At 38.0% G+C, this 19,249-nt stretch overlaps 1 protein-coding gene across 1 annotated transcript; it reads right to left on the bottom strand.

Moving 5' to 3' along the window:
- Positions 1-1,375: 1,375 nt before the first annotated feature.
- Positions 1,376-7,332, bottom strand: ethe1 (ETHE1 persulfide dioxygenase). The gene is made up of 7 exons (XM_054621488.1): positions 7,058-7,332; positions 5,827-5,971; positions 4,963-5,111; positions 3,946-4,075; positions 3,652-3,741; positions 2,552-2,668; positions 1,376-2,347 (listed from the first exon to the last, which is right to left on the bottom strand). The coding sequence occupies exons 1-7, from the start codon at positions 7,238-7,240 to the stop codon at positions 2,301-2,303; spliced, it is 861 nt and encodes a 286-aa protein (XP_054477463.1). The 5' UTR covers positions 7,241-7,332; the 3' UTR covers positions 1,376-2,300.
- Positions 7,333-19,249: the final 11,917 nt, after the last annotated feature.

Raw genomic sequence — 19,249 nt, 5'->3', positions numbered from 1 at the left:
AATAACAATAACAAGCGTAGCTAAAGGAAACAGGATGGGATTAAATACAGCAGACTAATATAATGTGTATTAGGATGTGTATTTTTTTTTTTAAAACAGAGATTCACCCATCCAACCCTTCGAACCGGATACTGATAAATAAGTAAATCTCATTGGGCAATATTCATTAGGATCCTTTTTGTGTAGGTTAACATGTGGTTAGGGAGTGCTGCTCTAAAAACTGTGATTGATTGAATATAACTGATATTATTTTTGTGACTGGTAAAGCAGCTGTATTAAATTTAGATGTGTCTTCCATATGTCTGTCACTATCAGTTTTTTTTTTCTTTGTCACATTGCTTCACCGATAATAAAGAAATGTGGATGTGTCACATCATGGTCGACACTGCATCTGCTTAGTTCAGCTTAGTGAGATCCAGCGTGTCAAGTAAGCGCCATTGTTTATCAGTAAACAGCCGAGTCCATTGCTATGATGAAGGATCCTCCCACACCATTACCAAAAAAAAGTATTAGACAATTGATTCTGTTCTTCAAAAATGATCTATTCTTGTCTTGGTTTTTCTGCTTTTAGTGGTATTTTGTAGTCAAAAAAAGAGCTCTTAATCCATTCAAAATAGTCTTAATTGGTTGCTGTGGAGCATTTTAGTTTCCTGCAATGTTCTGAAAGATAAAGGGGTACTTAAGCGCCACAATATTGTTCTCACTTAAGAAAGAGAAAAATAAATAATTTGTTAAACATCTTGTCTAATGCTGTTGGAACCTAAAGTTTGCTTAATGTTACTCACATTATTACTCACTTGTTTTGAGCTGTAAACAACTACTGAAGTGCTCCTTTAAATCCCGGCAAGTATTTAGATTCACTCGAAAACAGCCCAACAGAAGCATTTTTGATACTGGCCCTTAAAAGCTCATGATCAGCGCAGCACCATCATACTATCACATTAGGATGTTTCTGTGGCCGAGGCATGTGGCCGGCACTCCCAAACAAACCTGTCTTACTGGCTGATGAGCTGTTAAATGCAGGCTGAGAACCGCAAGTACAGAACGTCTTGAAACCAAGAAGCAGACTGCGCTGTGTTGATACTTGGCATGGATACTCTTCCTCATATCTTACTGAGACAATGATACACATATCAACAGAAACACTTGTCTATTAAACATCTAGAGGAACAGATGAGAGCACAAACAACGGCATGTTGTCAATTCAAACTTGGCCCTCTGGGATTCTGAATGCAAATGGTGTAGTTCCATTTTCCTGCTATGCAAAAAGGCCGATGCTGGCAGCAGTCTGAGTGGTGTGTGTGTGTGTGTGTGTGTGTGTGTGTGTGTGTGTGTGTGTGTGTGCGCGCATCATTACATTACAGTCATTTAGCAGACGCTTTTATCCAAAGCGACTTACAATCAGTAGTATATTACATATTATTCACCCATTCACACACTGATGACAGGCTACCATCAAGGTGCCACCATCAGACCCTAACTAACATTCATGCAACATCCAGTCCACACCGATGGCAAGCCTTCGGGAGCAACTTAGGGTTAAGTGTCTTGCCATCGAACCACCGATCCTCTGAATGGAGAACTACCTTGCTCTCCACTACGCCACAGCCGCCCCTGTGTGTGTGTGAGTCCCTGGAAAGGCCATGTGGAAGAACTCAATAGTCCCAGTTAAGCATTCATGAATACCAAACCAAACCTTGAGCGGAACATTCCCATCTGCGATTGTCCTTTTCGTCAATTTCCCCCCTTAATCACAATAACACAGCTAAGAAGAGTCACAAAGTCACATTTCAATGTCATCAAAATACCAAAAACAATACGAATAGTGTTTTTTTCCTCATGTACAGATCTCATTTGTAATAGTTCAATGAGAGATGATTGTTTTTTTTAATGTGAAGCATTATCACAATGATGTCAGTAGATGCGGACTACTGACATAGAGACGGCTATGAAAATATACATCTTTACATTTACATAATAACACACCAAAAAGCACTTTATGGCAAGTAGTTTTAGGTTAATTCTGCATATATACAAACATGGATATGTTAATCACTTTGCTATGTGCTCATACTTGGCGAGTATAAATGATTCTGATTCTATTTGTAGTTGATTTGATTAAAATCCTCCCTTCCTGTCATATAACTGCAATATCCCAGTTCAATTCCAGCTTTGGTACCTTTGTTGCATGTCATACTATCTTGTTTTCTCCCATTTCTACACTGTCATCTGTCAATTAAAACTTGAAAATCAATAAAAGGTGAAAAATAATCTTTTTAAAAAAGCAGTTAGCAGGAAGTTCAGACTTCGTGTACGCCACAAACCAAATTAGCAGGCACTGACACATCTGCAAAGAAGAAGAAAAAAAGAAAACATTTTCAGAACTAAATGTAAGCAGAATATTTCAATTGTTTCTGTTGTGAGTCTGTTCACTCACACACTGAGGTGTTACATCCTTGAAAATGTAATTTATTTTGGCCCAAGTTTTAGTTATATTACCCACCAGAGCATGAGTAAAGGTTAGACTAAAGAAATAAATACTTTTTCATACCTATTTTACGAGGCTTGGGGAGATTCAGGTTGTTCATGATTTTCACAAACTCTTCCAGGCTCTTGGTCAAGCGCGGGTTAAACTTGCGCTCCTCACCGACCGTCGATGAAGTCTGACCTGAAACACAAAGACAGAGACAGCCTGATATGTCATCTGAGGTCTTAATAGTTACCAGATGCTGAATGTTACTGATCATTAAAAAAAGACAAGAAAATATTTGGTAAATGCAGTGAAATCACATTGTGCTGGCAGATGTGATAGAATGTGAAGACGTGGTACACTGTAAATACTTCTTGGCAGATATACTCTGATACAGTATATCAACTTGTATCAGATATCAGCTTAAAAAAATCAGGATGCATCAAATAAAATTTGTGACTGATATTTGACAGACTGAAGAATGTCATTTTTTAAAATCTATTTTCACTTTATAGAAGTATCAAAGTAGCAACAAGTGCATTTACTCTATACTATAAGTACTATACTTGATTACACCTTTAAGGTTCTTCTACTTTACTTGCGTATTTCAATTTAATGTTACTTTATACTTGTACTCCACTACATTTCGGACGGAAATATTGTACTTTTTACTCCAATAAATTTGTGATTAGGTTTTAGTTACTGGTTACTTTTTAAAGATATATATGATTTAAATAATACAAAACAAAATCAACTCATAAATTCTGATATATTATCAGAGGTAAGGCTACATAGCAGTATTGTGTAGTTTAATGTATCCTCACTTTACCAGCTGCAAAATCAAGGTGATTAACATTAAATGCTTCACTACTTTCAATCAAATAATATATATTATTTTGAAATGGGCCATGAAAATGGGTTTAAGTACTTTGTAGCTAATACTAACAGAGTATTTTTTTTTACACTGTATTGCTTGTATTATGAGAGCCATGTCTGAAAGGCTTGTAACAACATGTGTATCACATCAGTGTTGGTTGCTACGGATGGGAATATACGGGCAACGGCTTTTTAACACCATGCTGGTGCTTAAAATCTGTCTATTTGCACAACCAGTTTTTACACCAGTGAGTCCATGAGATGTTACGCAAACATTCAGATGTGTGGGTTTTCACTGAACCAACCTAAGTAGTCATGTGCTGGGTAGACGAGGCACTGGTCAGGCAGAGTGAAGATCTTCTCATGGACTGACTGATAGAGCTTCTCAGGGCTGCCTGAAATAGCGAGACAACAGTTATAAAGATTGGAAGCAATTATTTAAAAAAAAAAAAAAAAACAGATACAATGCTGCCCTCTTGTGTTACTCGAGCAGCATTACAAAAACAAAAGCTTTCTCTTTGGGCCAGAGTGTTAAAAAAAACAAAAAAAACAATTGCATTTGATACGAGATTAGGATTGTAGTAAACGTGTATGTCTACCCTGCTGGAAGTCTGTCCTGCCGCAGCCTCTGATGAGCAGAGCGTCCCCAGTAAACGCCATGCTCTGGTCCCCTGACACCAGCGCCACACAGCCATCGGTGTGCCCGGGGGTCTCTCTCACCGTCAGAAGCTACAGGGTGAGAAGAGACAGAGATCAACTCAACTGAATGTACAAATTTTTTTTTTCCCATCAAGCAATTGACCCTTCGAAAAGTCCTGCCCCTCAAAAGCAGACTGGCCAATCACAGCGTAGCATTGGCCAGCTCCAACCAGGGTCTGACAACTGCTCCTTAGACTCTTGTGCAATCGTTTCACATTGTCTTTATTTTTAGGCTGATTTTGTAAATGTCAAGTTAGTCCTGATACTCATTGCCCAGAGATTTTTGAAGGAGAAAAAAAAAAAAAATCTTCATAAAAACCTGTGTAGCTAACATTAACAGAGTAAGTTAGTACATCATTAACTAGCATTAGCACCTCTATGTTACGCTAGCTACTGAAGTTAGACTAAATCTATACACATGCTGCTTTGCTTTTTAATGATTGCCACAGGGATTACTTCACTTTGCACTTTGATATGTAGGCTTTAAATGCTATCTTTACCTTTTTAACTTGTTTACCTTTCTGTCTGCTTTTCTCAGAAATCACTTTTTTGGTTTTCCACAGATGTGGTAATAGTTATGAGGTAAGTGGAGATAGTGACAATGTGGGCTCCATGGTAGCTCTGACAGCCTGACAGAAAGGGTCAATTTCATCCAAAAAGATCCAGTTCTTTTACAGAGCAACAGATGATACAGTAGGATCCAAAAAAAAACTATCCAGAAAAGTGATAAGGTTTTAAAACTGAAAGAAGGCATGGCTCTTTCCATATATATTATCAAGCTGCTAGAGTCATATCAAGATAAAAAATAAATAAAAGAAACCTTCGTAACCATCATATCCTCATTTCTTTTTCTTTTCTAAAATTAGGCTTGCATTAATCGATTGTATGCAATGAAATAAGTAATATGTTCTTCATACATGTTTTCCAAAGGTGATCTTGTCTCCCTCTGACAGGTGGATGTCTGCAGAGGCACCGCTGAATTTGGAGATTGCACTCTTCAGCCCAACCAATCGTTTCTTCATCAGCCCAGTGCTTGTGATGTGGTCGGCATGGCAGTGGGTGTTTACTATCAGAAAGAAGAAGAAAATAGTGTGTTTTATCATAGGGCTAGGCAACAAATCAGGAATATCAAGTATAACATTTGTTGGATAGTTTTGTGATGACATGCAGGACATACCTATGTTGAATACACTTCCTGTAAGTCGCTTTGGATAAAAGCGTCTGCTAAATGACTGTAATGTAATGTAATGTAATTCATTATTTTATATGTAATCTTGCATACATTTTCCATATTGTGTTACATATAGAAATGTTATTATTAATATTATATGATATAATGATTCCAGCCATATTACCCAGCATTAGAAGTGTATTGACATGAGTGACCTACAACCTTTGTTAGTCTTTCAGCCTGGCTTAACTGAGTTCATATTCTTGGGAAAAATATATTTTCATGTAAGCACCCATAGGTGACTTTTTTTTTTGCTATATAACCTCCCTCCTGAGCAAAGTCACCCCTTACTTTCCTTTTAGCAACAGAATCTTAAACGTTTTCCACAAGGCTAACTGTTCCAGTACGGTGGCCAAATTATCCTTAAGTCAACCTACACATTATGGTTCATACGATAACGTGCAGCGGACCATGTCATGTATGTAAATAAACAAAAGAGAGGTTTCTATTGGACGATGGCGAAGATGGGATACTGATATTTAAAAGGTGGTTTACTATATGGGAGGAAACAATAACACTAAGTACAACCACAGGAAGTTAATCAATATACCTGCCACTTTGAGATTAAGCCCCAGTTCTTGTATGAGCTTCAGGTCCCGGTCAATAGTCTCCAGTACAGGATCGATGAGGATTGCCTCCTTGGTCTCTGTGTCTGCAAGCAGGTAGGTGTAGGTGCTGCTCTCCAACTCAAACAGCTGGGCGGAAAAAAAGAAAAGAAAAAACAGGTGTGGGTACAGGAGTGACACAGCAGTAAAATACAAAGGATGGGTGGTTATGGTGCACGTACTCCCCGCCGTCATCTGATAGTGTGTGTTTGTATGTGTGTGAGATAGCGAGAGAGAGGAAAAGATAACAACTTATGAAGTGGAACTACTATGTGTGTTTTTCAGTGTTATGATATATTAAGTGTTTATAACTAAAGGATATGCTACTATATGTTTAATAACTGTTTTTAAGTATATGCACAAACATATCTATTGGACCTAACATCATACAGTATGTAATAACTTCATGGTTTCATTATAGTAAGGTATAGCAGAATATGATAAAATACACTACACTAGTTAAGGGAGCTTGCTTGCCATAGAAATGTAGACTGTGTGAAACAGTTGTAAGCTGCAGAAAAAGCCAGACAGTGAACTTTGCACACATGCATGTACTTGTATTGGTACTATCATTGTACTTTTTGAAATGATACCCAGCTCTGGTAACTGTTGTGCTTAATATATTACCTATATATTACCTATGAATACCTATGATGAATACACTTATTGTAAGTCGCTTTGGATAAAAGCGTCTGCCAAATGACTGTAATGTAATGTAATGTAATGTAATGCAATGCATGTCCAGTGCATCATAATCATGCTGCAGCCACAACACTACAGCTTATTTAATGTTTCATGCAAGTCAATCTGGTTTGCAAAAGTTATTGCAAAAAAAAAAAAAAAAAAAAAAAAAAAAAAAAAAAGCAACTGAGCAGACTGATCAAGACAAGGTAAACTATACAAAACTATGTAATGCATGTCCAGTGCACCATAATCATGCTGCAGCCACAACACTACAGCTTATTTAATGTTTCATACAAGTCAATCTGGTTTGCAAAAAAAAAAAAAAAAAAAAACTATGTAATGCATGTCAACTGAGCCACAACACTACAGACTGATCAAGACAAGGTATAACTATACAGATGAATCCAGTTTGGCTCAATTTAAAAGAAATACAACAAGAAAAAGTCTTGCAGGTTAAAAAGCTAACTCCGTGACGTCATCACGTGAACGTACTTGTCTGAACAGCAGCCCCTCCGTCATCGCCGTCCCGGAGCAGCAGAACGGCCGGAGCTGGGGGCCCACGTCGGCTCTTATACCCGGACAGGAGCGTCTGTTCTCGGGTCTGCCGGCTCGGGCACGCAGCGTGAGAGCCAGAGCCCGCTGGACCGGTTTCACGCCCCGGATCACCGAGCACATTGTCGGTGTTTCGTCGGTGAAGCAGGAAGTTGTATGACTAGAGGAGACGCAGAGCCACGCAGCGAGAGGAGGGCTGGTGAGGTGCACGAGCAATGCCAGTGCGCGTTCATAATCGCACGCACGCACCCACGCACGCCACACACACTACAGTAGCGTCGGCTGCAGCAGTGGCCTACGTGACTGTCCACGTTATAATGAAGCTTAGATATTAGATAGATACAGTACCAGTCAAGAGTCTCATTCAACTACTGTGAAGAATCTACAGTATAAAACATATTCTGGTTTGTTGAGCATTTGTTTGTTTATATATATATATATATATATAAACAAACAGTATATATAAACATACAGTCTTCCTCTCCTTTGTTTTTCTACCTCTTCTTTGATATTCATGCACCCCTTTTGTTCTTCATACCCCCCCCTCCTTCACCCATTCATTGTCAGGAGATGCTAACTCAGAACTGAGCCTGGCCACCCCGGCTCCCATATATACAGGGGTGAGCAGCCTGACTCGGGAGTTCAGTACTTTGCAGGCTCCCGGTGACTCTGTAAACTTCTGGCTCTTTCATGCAAAGAAATAAAATACCGCAAGGACATTTCATTTGTCATTTGATCATTATTTCAACGCTCACTGGGACTCATCTCGGGACATAGATAGTACTAGTACAAATTGGGTATTAGTATAGTAAATTGTATTGGAAAAACTTCCACCACAACAGTACCAGTCAAGAGTTTGGACACGCCTTCTCATTCAACTACTGTGAAGAATCTACAATATAAAACATATTCTGGTTTGTTGAGCATTTGTTTGTTTTATATTCTGTTTGTTTTCAACTACTTTGAAGAATTATAAAACATATTCTGGTTTGTTGAGCATTTGTTTGTTTACCACATAATTCCATATGTGTTCCTTCATAGTTTGGATGTCTTCAATATTAATCTACAATGTAGAAAAAAATAACAATAAAAATAAAGAAAAACCATTGAATGTGAATAATTGTGACAAAGATATTTGCACTATTAACATAATATACAGTACCAGTCAAAAGTTTGGACACACCTTCTCATTCAATGGTTTTTCTTTATTTTTTATTTTTTTCTACATTGTAGATTAATATTGAAGACATCCAAACTATGAAGGAACACATATGGAATTATGTGGTAAACAAACAAATGCTCAACAAACCAGAATGTTTTATATTTTAGATTCTTCAAAGTAGTTGAATGAGAAGGTGTGTCCAAACTTTTGACTGGTGCTGTATAATCATTGTATTGTTTTAAAAAATGTAATAAAAAACAAGCAGATACAGTCGATTTAAATCTTTATTGTCAATTGTTTCAGTAATAAGTGTCAGGTTCTTGTGAGGTGTCAGTAATGGCCGTTGTGGTCTCCAATTCCCCTGGTTTGTCCTGCAGAAAAAAATAGAAAAGCATGACCTGAAATATAGTTTTATATGTCAAAGTTACAGCCCACCACCGTCTGTATAACACATGCCGTTCATCAATGCTGGCACCCAGCATGTCTTACTGAGCCAAAAGGTGTATTTACTGTCCCCTCTGTTTATTGATTTGCAAAACACTTGTGCAAAATGTTTAAAATTTAACCTGGGTTGAACAGTTGATACTGTGAAGGAGACGCATGTAATATAATATTATATGACAATAATATAATATAATGTTAATAAATAGTTTCTATAGATTTACTGTTCCTGTGTAATCTCTCTACCTTTCTATCTATACTTTATGGGAGCACAAGAAACATGGTCAAATTTCTCTTCATCCAGAGGTCATGGTTCAAAACAAAAACAATACATTTTGGGCACATGCTGATCTAATTTACATTAAAAAAAATTGAGAGCAGGACATAAACAATGCAACCTACTTGACAAAGATATAACTTAACCAAAAAAATCCCTGAAAGAAGCTTCACTTTTTGTGATCTTGACACATTCATATAGCGATAGACAGAGAGGGAGATGACTTTATACATCACCTCCATATATCTTGTAACCCAGGTGATCAGTTGGGTCACTCTGCTGTAGACGCCTGGTTTGTTGGGCCGTCCACAGCCCTCTCCCCAGCTCACCACCCCAGCCAGCCTCCAGTCCCCACTGGCTGTCTCACACACCAGGGGTCCACCACTGTCTCCCTTTAAACAAGGCCAACTCATTTATCAAACATTATACACCAAGTTTTAAACAATGTTTGCACACTTAAAGGGACAGTTCACCCCAAAAATCAAAAATACAAACACGTCCTCATACCTGTAGTGCTATTTATCAATCTAGATTGTTTTGGTGTGAGTTTCCTAGTTTAGGAGATATGGGTCGTAGAGATGTCTGCCTTCTCTCGATTATAATTGAACGATATGGCGCTTGGCTTGTAAAGCCCAAACTGCCAAAAAAACTCATTTGAAAAACTCAAAATCAATGTATTTTTCAAAAAAATCATGACCCGGTTACTCAAGATAATCCACAGACCTTGTTTAATGCAGGAACTATTTTATATTTTGTTCTATTTTTCTACTGAACTACACCTGCCAACAGTATCGCCGCGCAGAGGGAAGCGTGCATCTATACTCAATACGGCTAGCTCATTTAGCACCACTGAGCTAGCAAACGCTACATCTCAGCGGAGGAGGATGCCATTGATGTAAACACTTTGCACTGTCAGGAGCATGAGCCTCTTCCTTGAGTAGATGCATGCTTTTTACCGTGCAGAGTTACGGTTGGTGGGAGTAGTTGGGTAGAAAGAAAACAGTTCCTGCATGAAACTGTTCACAACAAAGTCTGTGGTGTTATCTTGAGTAATCGGGTCATGATTTCTGCAAAGAGACATTGCTGTTTAGTTTCTTAAACGTGGTTTGTTTTTTTTGGCTTGAACAAAAATCCGAGTTCCATTATATCGGAGAGAAGGCATCTTTAAGGCCTATATTTCCAAAACTAGGAAACTCACACCAAAACAATCTTGATTAATAAGTAGTCCTACAGGTTAGAGGACAAATAAGTATTTTTTTATTTTCAGGTGAACCGTCCCTTTAATGGTGACAGACGTGATGCAAGTTTTGCTTTGGCGATCTATTGTAAAGATAAAAGACGTTCCTCATAAACCTGTATCAGGCAGGTTTATATGGAGATTGTTTATATCATTGGGTGTATACCTGGCAGGAGTCCACGCCTCCGTCCATGGTGCCGGCACAAATCATCCGAGGAGTTAGGTACATGCCGTAGACGCTCGGGTGGGAGCAGACGGATTGAGCTATCACCTTGACCTGAGCCTGCCTTAGCTCATCTGACACAAAGCCTGACAGAGAGCAGCAGGAAGAGAAAAGGAGTAAAGAAATACCAGACAGTAATCGTGATGTGAGAGTATGAATCAAAGGGAGGTTAAAAAAAAAGGCCTTTTAATTTGTGTATAATCTCTCAGACAGACTGCAGCCAACAGGCCTTTAACAGCACGTCCATAAATGAAGCAGCTGCTTTAGGCCTTTGTCGTTGCCAGGAGGAAATCACAAGCATGAATTCTGCTTTTAAACTTCTGTGATCATTTAAATAATCTTTCTTTTCAAGTGTCTTTGCATCAGGACTTCTCATGTGCCAGAAGGAAATTGCATTTAAAATATATATTTTTTAATTCAAACCTTTTTTACTGATTTAAATCTAGTTGAATGTAGTGTCTAATTTTTGTTGTAAAGTTGTTGCTTACAGTTTATTGGAGAAGAAGCAACAAAAATAAGTTGAAGGTCATTGGGGATTATGTGATGAGTTATAATTAAAACCTTTGAGGGCGGCTGCTGGAGTCAAATTATTTTTTGAATCCCCAAACAGTTTTGGACAACCATGAGGAAGTTAAATCAGTTGAGGACTTGCATTTACGCTCCTAAGTTGCACAATCAGCACAATCAGCGGGTTTGAGTCAGTGTAACACACCTCCTTCATGAATAAATCCCCAGCCTGTGATCCAGCAGGTTGCTCCAGGAGGAAAGGACTCGTGCGGACTGGGTAGACAGACCGGTCGTGCCCCACCTACAAACGGCACACAGTAATCAGATCGTAACACAATATTACATTCATGAGCAGAGCAATGAAGATATAAAGGTTATCACACGACAGTCATAAGACCACGTACTGTATTCAAGATTCAACTTGTTTATTGTCGATCCTGTTATACAATTGAAATCATGTGAAATGCTTCCACTGGGAGGCTCCATTACAGAAAGAAAATAAATAGTAAATATAAAAAGACATAAGATACATATAATAGCAAAATAGAAGAAATAAGAATATCTATCAACACAACAATAAAGGGGTTGGATTGCATTGTTGCTTGTTGTCGTGACCGCGGACAAGAGCTGGGACCATTTACTATGAAATTTGTAAATGACAAAACTACCTAACCTATACAAAAACTATACAGAACTACTTAACTAATAAGTTAAATAAAACTGAGCCTTATAAGTAACATAAAACCTAAATATATGACCTAAAACGTAACACGACTGCACCTCTTACGGCGCCATTTTTGGAAAGTTTTCAAGTTCTTCTACACACTCTCTGCGCTTGCTTTCTTTACAAGCCTGTAACATTTTTACAGCAGACTTTGTCTTTTGTTTTCTACTTTGTGAGGTGTTTTTACCTTGGCTTTTTCTTTTTGTGCTGTACAAATATATAAGTAGTGCTTGTTGGACTGTTTATACTGTAGGTAAACAGTCCGAAATGTTACAAAGAAATGAATACTCAACAAAGGTAAACTGGATTTAACGAGATACTTGTTTTTATATTAAAGTGTTTGATTTCGTGATACTATATTGATGGAAAAAACAGTGATGTGAGCATATGTTACACCACCCAATGCATCGTGGGTAAAAACAGACAGATGGGAAAACAATGAGCAAACCGTGCCATGAGTAGTTCATTTCTTCCAAGACAGGCGTATCATATTTTTTATGTAATATTAATTTTGCTAAGATTAAAAAAAGAAACTAGTTAGCCTTAGAAAAAAGGTGTTGAACCATTACCTTGATTTTACAAAAAATACATTATTGTACGAAACTCACATTGTAAACATTTATTTTAGAAAATTGCTATTATTATTATTATTATTATTATTATTACTTGTATTATTGCTAATATTCCTATTATATTCCTTTTATTATTAAAAATCATATTTATTTATTTAATTACATTTTTTATGTAAGACAGAATTATTGATTTTAGCAGTAATAGTATTAGCTTTTTTGGGTTAGTCATTAATAGCACATTCTTCAAAAGCTTCTAACTGCCTTTTTTTCACAAAACATAAACTCAAGTCCTTATCATTTAACGTTAATCACTTCTTGCCAGTGAGGCTTACTTTTGAATCTGTTTCTATCCATGTAAAGGCAAATAACCCTGCAGTATTAACACAGTGTAACATGTCACATGATGTGTTTTTACCGGGCCCCTGCCGACAGATGGAGCCACCTCCTCCTACCTTCCATGTCCATGTCAGTGATGGTGCGCAGCAGGCCCACGTCGTAGTCGTTGTTGTATCTGTTGAAGCGTGGATGGTAGACGACCTGCAGCGCTCGGTAGCGTTTCCCCACAGAGTTGTCTGCGATGCTGACCGTGTCCACCACCACCAGCCAGTCAGCCACTGCAAGCATGTTGTTCCTGCAGGAACAGCAGAGAGACACAGACGTTTGTAGTCTAAATTTAAGTGAAGTAGATCTTTGTGTAATGATCATTGTATATCTTTATACTGTGAGGGATTTTGTATGGTCATACTGTTTTTTCCTCTGATGATGTCTGGTCTTGATATATTTACTGCTGATTATCAGATGAGAATTGCAGTGGAACAAGCACTTAAAAAACACTAAACTAAATACACCTCACTTGTCACTATTTTATTAAATTGGAAAAAGTAACTTGTCTTTATAGATTTAAAAAGAGCTTTAAAGAACTGAGCGTTTGTACAGCGTTGATAGTTTTAAGCAGGAAATTACACTTAAAATCCTTAAATGCAATCACTGTTTATAACCTTTTTTATGAATGCAAGTTAATCATAGTTTGCTGTCCAGTCACACCCAAACTGCACTCTAATCCGGTCAACAATAATTTATTTTTCCTCCAGCACTAAAACATATTTAATGAGCTGCTTTTATTTTGAAATGGTGCTCATAATGTCAATGTCAAATACTTGTTCAAGGTTAGTAGAGAGCCCCTGCAGACAGAACTGGGATTTTCAAGAAAATCTATTGTTCTGGGGGAAAATTTTAAAAAATGCACTAAGGGGGGTAATTTAATTGCTCTCACTTTTCTACCTCCTATTGACTTGATTAGCTTAAAACATGGAATTAACTTGGATTTAACTAGTTTGGAGTACGGCCCTCCCTACTGACGACCGTCGACATGCAGACAGGGTGCACTGCCCAGCTGCACCTATAACTTTGAGCTCCCCCGTCTTTCTTACTTCCATTCCCCATGTCCACCTCTTACTCAACAAAGCAGTGAGCTGCAGTGATGACCCAGCGAGGGGAGATGATGGCTCCTCCACAGACGTGCTTCCCTCTCCAGTGCATGCTGACCTGCCAGACCCACTTGTCCTTGGCTGCCAGCGTCCCACCAACAATACGCCGGCCATCACTGAGCACAACTGGGCAGCCTGGGTGTGAGATGGATAAGAATGGATCGAAGGTAAGATAATCCTTTATCAGTCCCGCAGCGGGGAAAGTTGCAGGAATACAGCAGCAGAGAGTGCAAACAAGAGACATAGTAAAAAATAAATTAAAAAAAGATCAAAACAAGTATTATAAATAAGTAATAACACAGTAAAGAATATACAATAAGTAAACAAAGTTCAAAATCAACAATAACTAAAATATTATATAAACATTTTTACATTGCATGTACACATGTATGTATGCAAATATTTTAAAAAAATCTGACATATGCAATAACACAAGTAAGAATTACCTTTGAATCAATCCACAAAGATAGATTTATTCAGTAAAAGTATATAAGCTGTTTATTATCGTGTATGTTAAGGGTAATATTCCAGTAAAGCCTTTTCCATGATAAGGCTTATGGCCATATCTGCCAGACAGCAGATGGATGTATTGTGTAAAAATATTCTGTCCAAGATAGATAAGCACAGAATCCCCTACAGCCCTTAACCAGTGCATTTTCAATCAATTTTTTATTTATTTTTTTACCCGCAGTGATGTTGTTTGTCTGGTTCACTGGATTCTTAGACAGAAACGGCGGCTGAGTTGGGGCACTGCAGTTCCCCTTCACACCACAGAGAGGAGACGATTCACCTAACTCAGAGGGGAATACCAGGAACTTGACTGATTGAAAAGAGAGAAGGAAAACCCACTAAGTTAACTTGAATAGTAAATAATTGAATTACAGAATAGTCACAGAATAGAATACAAATGATCAAAACCCCCAAAACAGATTCCCTGTCAAATTCACCACCGATTCTAGTAGGACAGAAATTTGAACTGTTCAGTTTTCCTGATGAAACATTTAAATTCATGAGAACGCTTAAGAGAGGATATATTGCCTTAGATTCTCTCCTTATTTCATTTGAGTTGAGGTACAGTGGGTTACCTAAGAGAGCAGAGGTGATGACCAGCTTGATGATGATAAGGAGGCTCACAATCATAAGCAGGTCACGGGATGAACAGGCTTGAGGCACTGAATCTAAAAAAATAAATAATTAACAAATAAATACATCTTTAAACCGTAAATATATATTTAAACCATATATATAAACAACGTTTAACTTAGTCAGGCTGCATTGTTAAAGAAATCAATTAACGTGATAAAAACAAGTCACTGTAGCATCACAAGCTGGAACATAACTGACCAAAAATAAAGTTTACAGGCTCAAAATTAAATAAAATGTTTTGGAATGTGGACATACTGTATGTATATAGCCTATATGCTTCAGAGGTAACCTATTAGTATTAATACAGTTTAGACTGAGTGGAAAATATCCAAATATGGTAATTTGACTGTCGCAATTTGGTCATATAGTCTAACATCAGTAGCATAGCATTTCATAATTTGAGTTCTGGTATTTTTGTGAATAAACTTGACATATTTCCAGTTTAAATCGAAATTAAACAGCACTATAATATATATATATATATATATATATATATATCTATATATATATATATATATATATATATATACATATATTAATAAATATATAGATTTATTGTGCATATATATATATGCACAATAAAACAGCATATATAAAAATAACCAAAAATATATCAAATTACAGTCATTTAGCAGACGCTTTTATCCAAAGCGACTTACAATCAGTAGTATATTACATATTTAAAAGGCTACCATAAAACATCAGACAACATTCATCATCCAGTCCACACCGATACACCAAATATATATCAAATATATAAATACGCAGCACAAGACAGAGGAGGAGAATGCCGCACAGAAAAGGTGTGTTTGAAGTCATTTCTCAGAACAAGAGACTGAGCTGGTCAGTCAAGCAATTACAGACAATCTGCCCGAGGGGTTTTTTCAGCCGACACTGTTAGAAAGCTTGTTCAAAAGGCTCACTTCAGAGAACCTGAGTGAACTGAGGACACAGCCATCATTTGAGGTAAAGCCTGAGCTGCATGCAATGCCTTGTAGGTAAAAAAAAATGTTGGAATCAACTTTACCCTTGACTGACGAGCGCTGGTGTAATGTGCAACCTCTCACTCGTTCTTTGATAAAAAGCCTCATGGCAGCATTCTGCAGCGGCAGGGGGACTGACAGTGATGTAGTGGTAAAAGTTAAGGTGAGTCAATCGTGAACTCTGGGATCGTAATTTATGCTTCTTCGCCTAAGAGATCTTTTCCCTGTATAACATATATCAGTTCGATGCTCCATACTGTGACATATTGTGTACTTTGAATACACGCTATAACAAACTTTATAAAAAATAAAAAAAAGTGACAAACTGATGAGCTGGGTCTATCCTCGAACTTTACGCCTGAAGACACAGTGAGAGACAATGAGACGAAAGCCTTTAATTCTTTATAATTCTCTACAAATCAGGAAGAGATTACCAGATCGGATTAGGGGCAGCGTTTTAAAGGGATGCAGCCTACCATGCAGCTTAACATGCTGCATGGTAGGCTACTTTGGTTTGCTAAGTGGTGCAAATTTCCATTTTAAAAGTAAAAAAATTGCAAGACAATGTCGTGCCATCTGTCCACAACCTTGCCCAAAGCTACCTGCTTGGATCATTAGATAGATCTAACTGTCAACATGGCGGATACGGCATTGGTAAAAAGCACAATTAAAATGACATATGATACACCCGAGGGAGCTATTTAAAATCATAGGTCGTATAATGGCCCTCTGGGAAAGGATGACAAATTGACACAAGTTGTTTTTTAGATGTGTTTCAATCCAATCTAGGGTGGTGCAAGAAATCAACTGCCACGATCAATAACATCAAAGGCCATTGAGGTTGAATAGCAATTAAATAGATTGCACACGAGCCCTGTGTAACATTATGGGTTTATTACTGAGGCTAAAACAGCTTCCGCAGCACTCTGTGTTTTGATGAAACCACTCAAGAAAGGGGAGCAGGAGTCAGGAACATATGGATGGCTCTGTTATGTTGTGGAAACAATGGGTCAAGGCTGTTTTCTAAGGGGAGGCTGGAAAATTGCTTACAACAAGAAATCACAGACAATTCCAGAGTGAAAGAACAGTGTACAAGGAAACAATCCCATGAGGACAGTAGCAATGATTTATCTTTAAGGGAAAAAGGCTGTTAAGAGACTTGAAGTGCAATATGTAGCCGGGAAATCTGTATCAATAGGATCCTGACAGGAGATGAAGCAGTGAAACTTGAGCCAAATCTTTGCTGTTTATTATTGTGACTATAAAGGATAAAGCACCTTATATGTCACAACTTAAAAAGACAAGAGCAGCCAGGCGAACAGGATGAACAGGCTAGTTTGTGCAGACAGAGAACCTCAGAGTGTGTTTATTGTTCATTTAAGATGCAGCATAGTGACCTCACTTCTGATATTTACATTATTTAGGCTCTTAGCTATGTATTTCTGTTTCAAGATTAAGACCCATTAATAATTTATCAATAGGGATTATTTACCTGTATGCACTGATCAGATTTTCAGAGGTGCAAGACTGAGTGTCTCAGTTTCACAATTTAAGACGCTAGCAATTTGGTCAAATTTGTAAAATTGCTGAATTGTTTTAGTCTTTTCTGTTATTTCCATGGGGCACACTTTTTATTTGTTTTTTGTCAGTTTTCTGTGAAGCACCTTGAATTGCACAAACCTGTATTAAAGGTGCCAGCAGTAGATATAAAATGTTCTTATTAATCAGCGTGTCAGATCAAGACTAAGGTTAACATCAAGTTGGTTTATGACACGGATCTGTCATTTAATTCCATCCAAATTAGCAACATTTTCAGGGGCACAGTAGGGCGGGTATTCGCCAATTGGGGAAAACAATCGATGACAATTGCGCTATATGAAAAGTTAAGAGATCACCGACATTATTATTAATCATCCTGATGGGAACGTGAATGTCTTTGCCAATTTGCATGGCAATCCATCCAACAGATGTCGAGACATTTCAGTCAAAATCAAGAATGTCAACCTGATGAAAAGTTAGAAGATCAACCAAAGTTTGAGCTCCAGTCAGTCTCGCCCATAAAGAAATGCTTTGGAATCATTTTAAATAAGAGACAAAACCAAAAGTATATGGAAAAGTTTCCACAGCCATGTAGTGTACTATAATTCTCTTGTGGCTGAATGGAATCACATAGACAGGTTCCACCATGTTATTGAAAGCCTTCCCAGATTAGTGAGGGCCTGTTATAGCCGCAGATTAATGCCTATTGGTTCTCTAATGAAACTGTCAACTATCAAATGTGTTTGGGCCACAAACCTTTAGCCATGTAATGGTCGGACTCATATAGTCACTTTGTTTTAATCATGTTTGGGTTCATTGGTTTGGGGCTGTGTTGGATTAAAGCATTGGACCAACGACCTGAATTTTTACCTTGCTCTTCATCAGCTTTTGGTATCATGAGACCTACTGATCCCTCCTCCAGCGGGCCTCCATCTGACGGTTTCCTCTGCTGAACTTCCTGTGGATTATCAGTACAGGGAAGTGGTGAAGGCAGGGTTTTTTGATCTTGGGCCTCTGAGGAACCAGAGAGAGAAGATGAAGTTCCTGGAAGTTGAGGCTCTGGTGTTACTTTATAACAAGATGGAGGCTCTGGGTATAAGTTCCCGTTCGCTGAGGGTTTATACTGAGGCATGAGAGTGATGACTGTGGAAGGGACCAGAGAAGATACACTCAATACTTCGTGACTGGTTGGACTTTGAAAAGATGTTGATGTCCAGTGCTCAAGGGACGGATAGAGTGACGCAACAACCGGCGGCTGAGCATCAGAGGTGCTGGAGCTGTCTGCTTGGACCTGCGAATCCATACTGGTAGCTGCCATGAAATGCAAAGTCTGTTCAAAGTTAGGGTTCGTGTTCTTTGGCGTGATAGTGTATAGCCTGTGGGGGTCCAATCAGCAGCATATGGGTGCTGGTGTGGATAACATCTACTGGGTATCAGACATGACTGAGCTGAGTGGAGGGAGACGGACGTGGAAGGAAACCCTGAAACCTGAGCTGAGTCCTGCAAAAGAAACAAAAGCGACAACAAATCATGAGCTTGGAATAATGTTTCTGTGAGTAACTTCTAGATATCGAGTGCTGATATTCTCACATAATAAAAGTCTTATAGGACTTTTTGAAAGTGAATATTATTATATCTCATTGCTTTGTGAATTACTTTGTTAAATTATGAGTCAGAATTAAAATTATTTTCCCAAAAGACGTAGATAACATTCAAATGAAAAGCTTGCTCTGAGGAAAATATATAAATATATATTTTTAAATATATACAGTATATTCATGAGGAAATGCAAAACAAGGCCCCAAAAAGTACTCTTGTAAGAATAAAGAGATAT

The sequence above is a fragment of the Anoplopoma fimbria genome, chromosome 20 (assembly GCF_027596085.1).
Source record: "Anoplopoma fimbria isolate UVic2021 breed Golden Eagle Sablefish chromosome 20, Afim_UVic_2022, whole genome shotgun sequence".
Lineage (NCBI taxonomy): Eukaryota > Metazoa > Chordata > Actinopteri > Perciformes > Anoplopomatidae > Anoplopoma > Anoplopoma fimbria.
The sequence above is the reverse complement of the archived record's forward strand: the minus strand, read 5'-3'. Positions and strand labels throughout refer to the sequence as shown.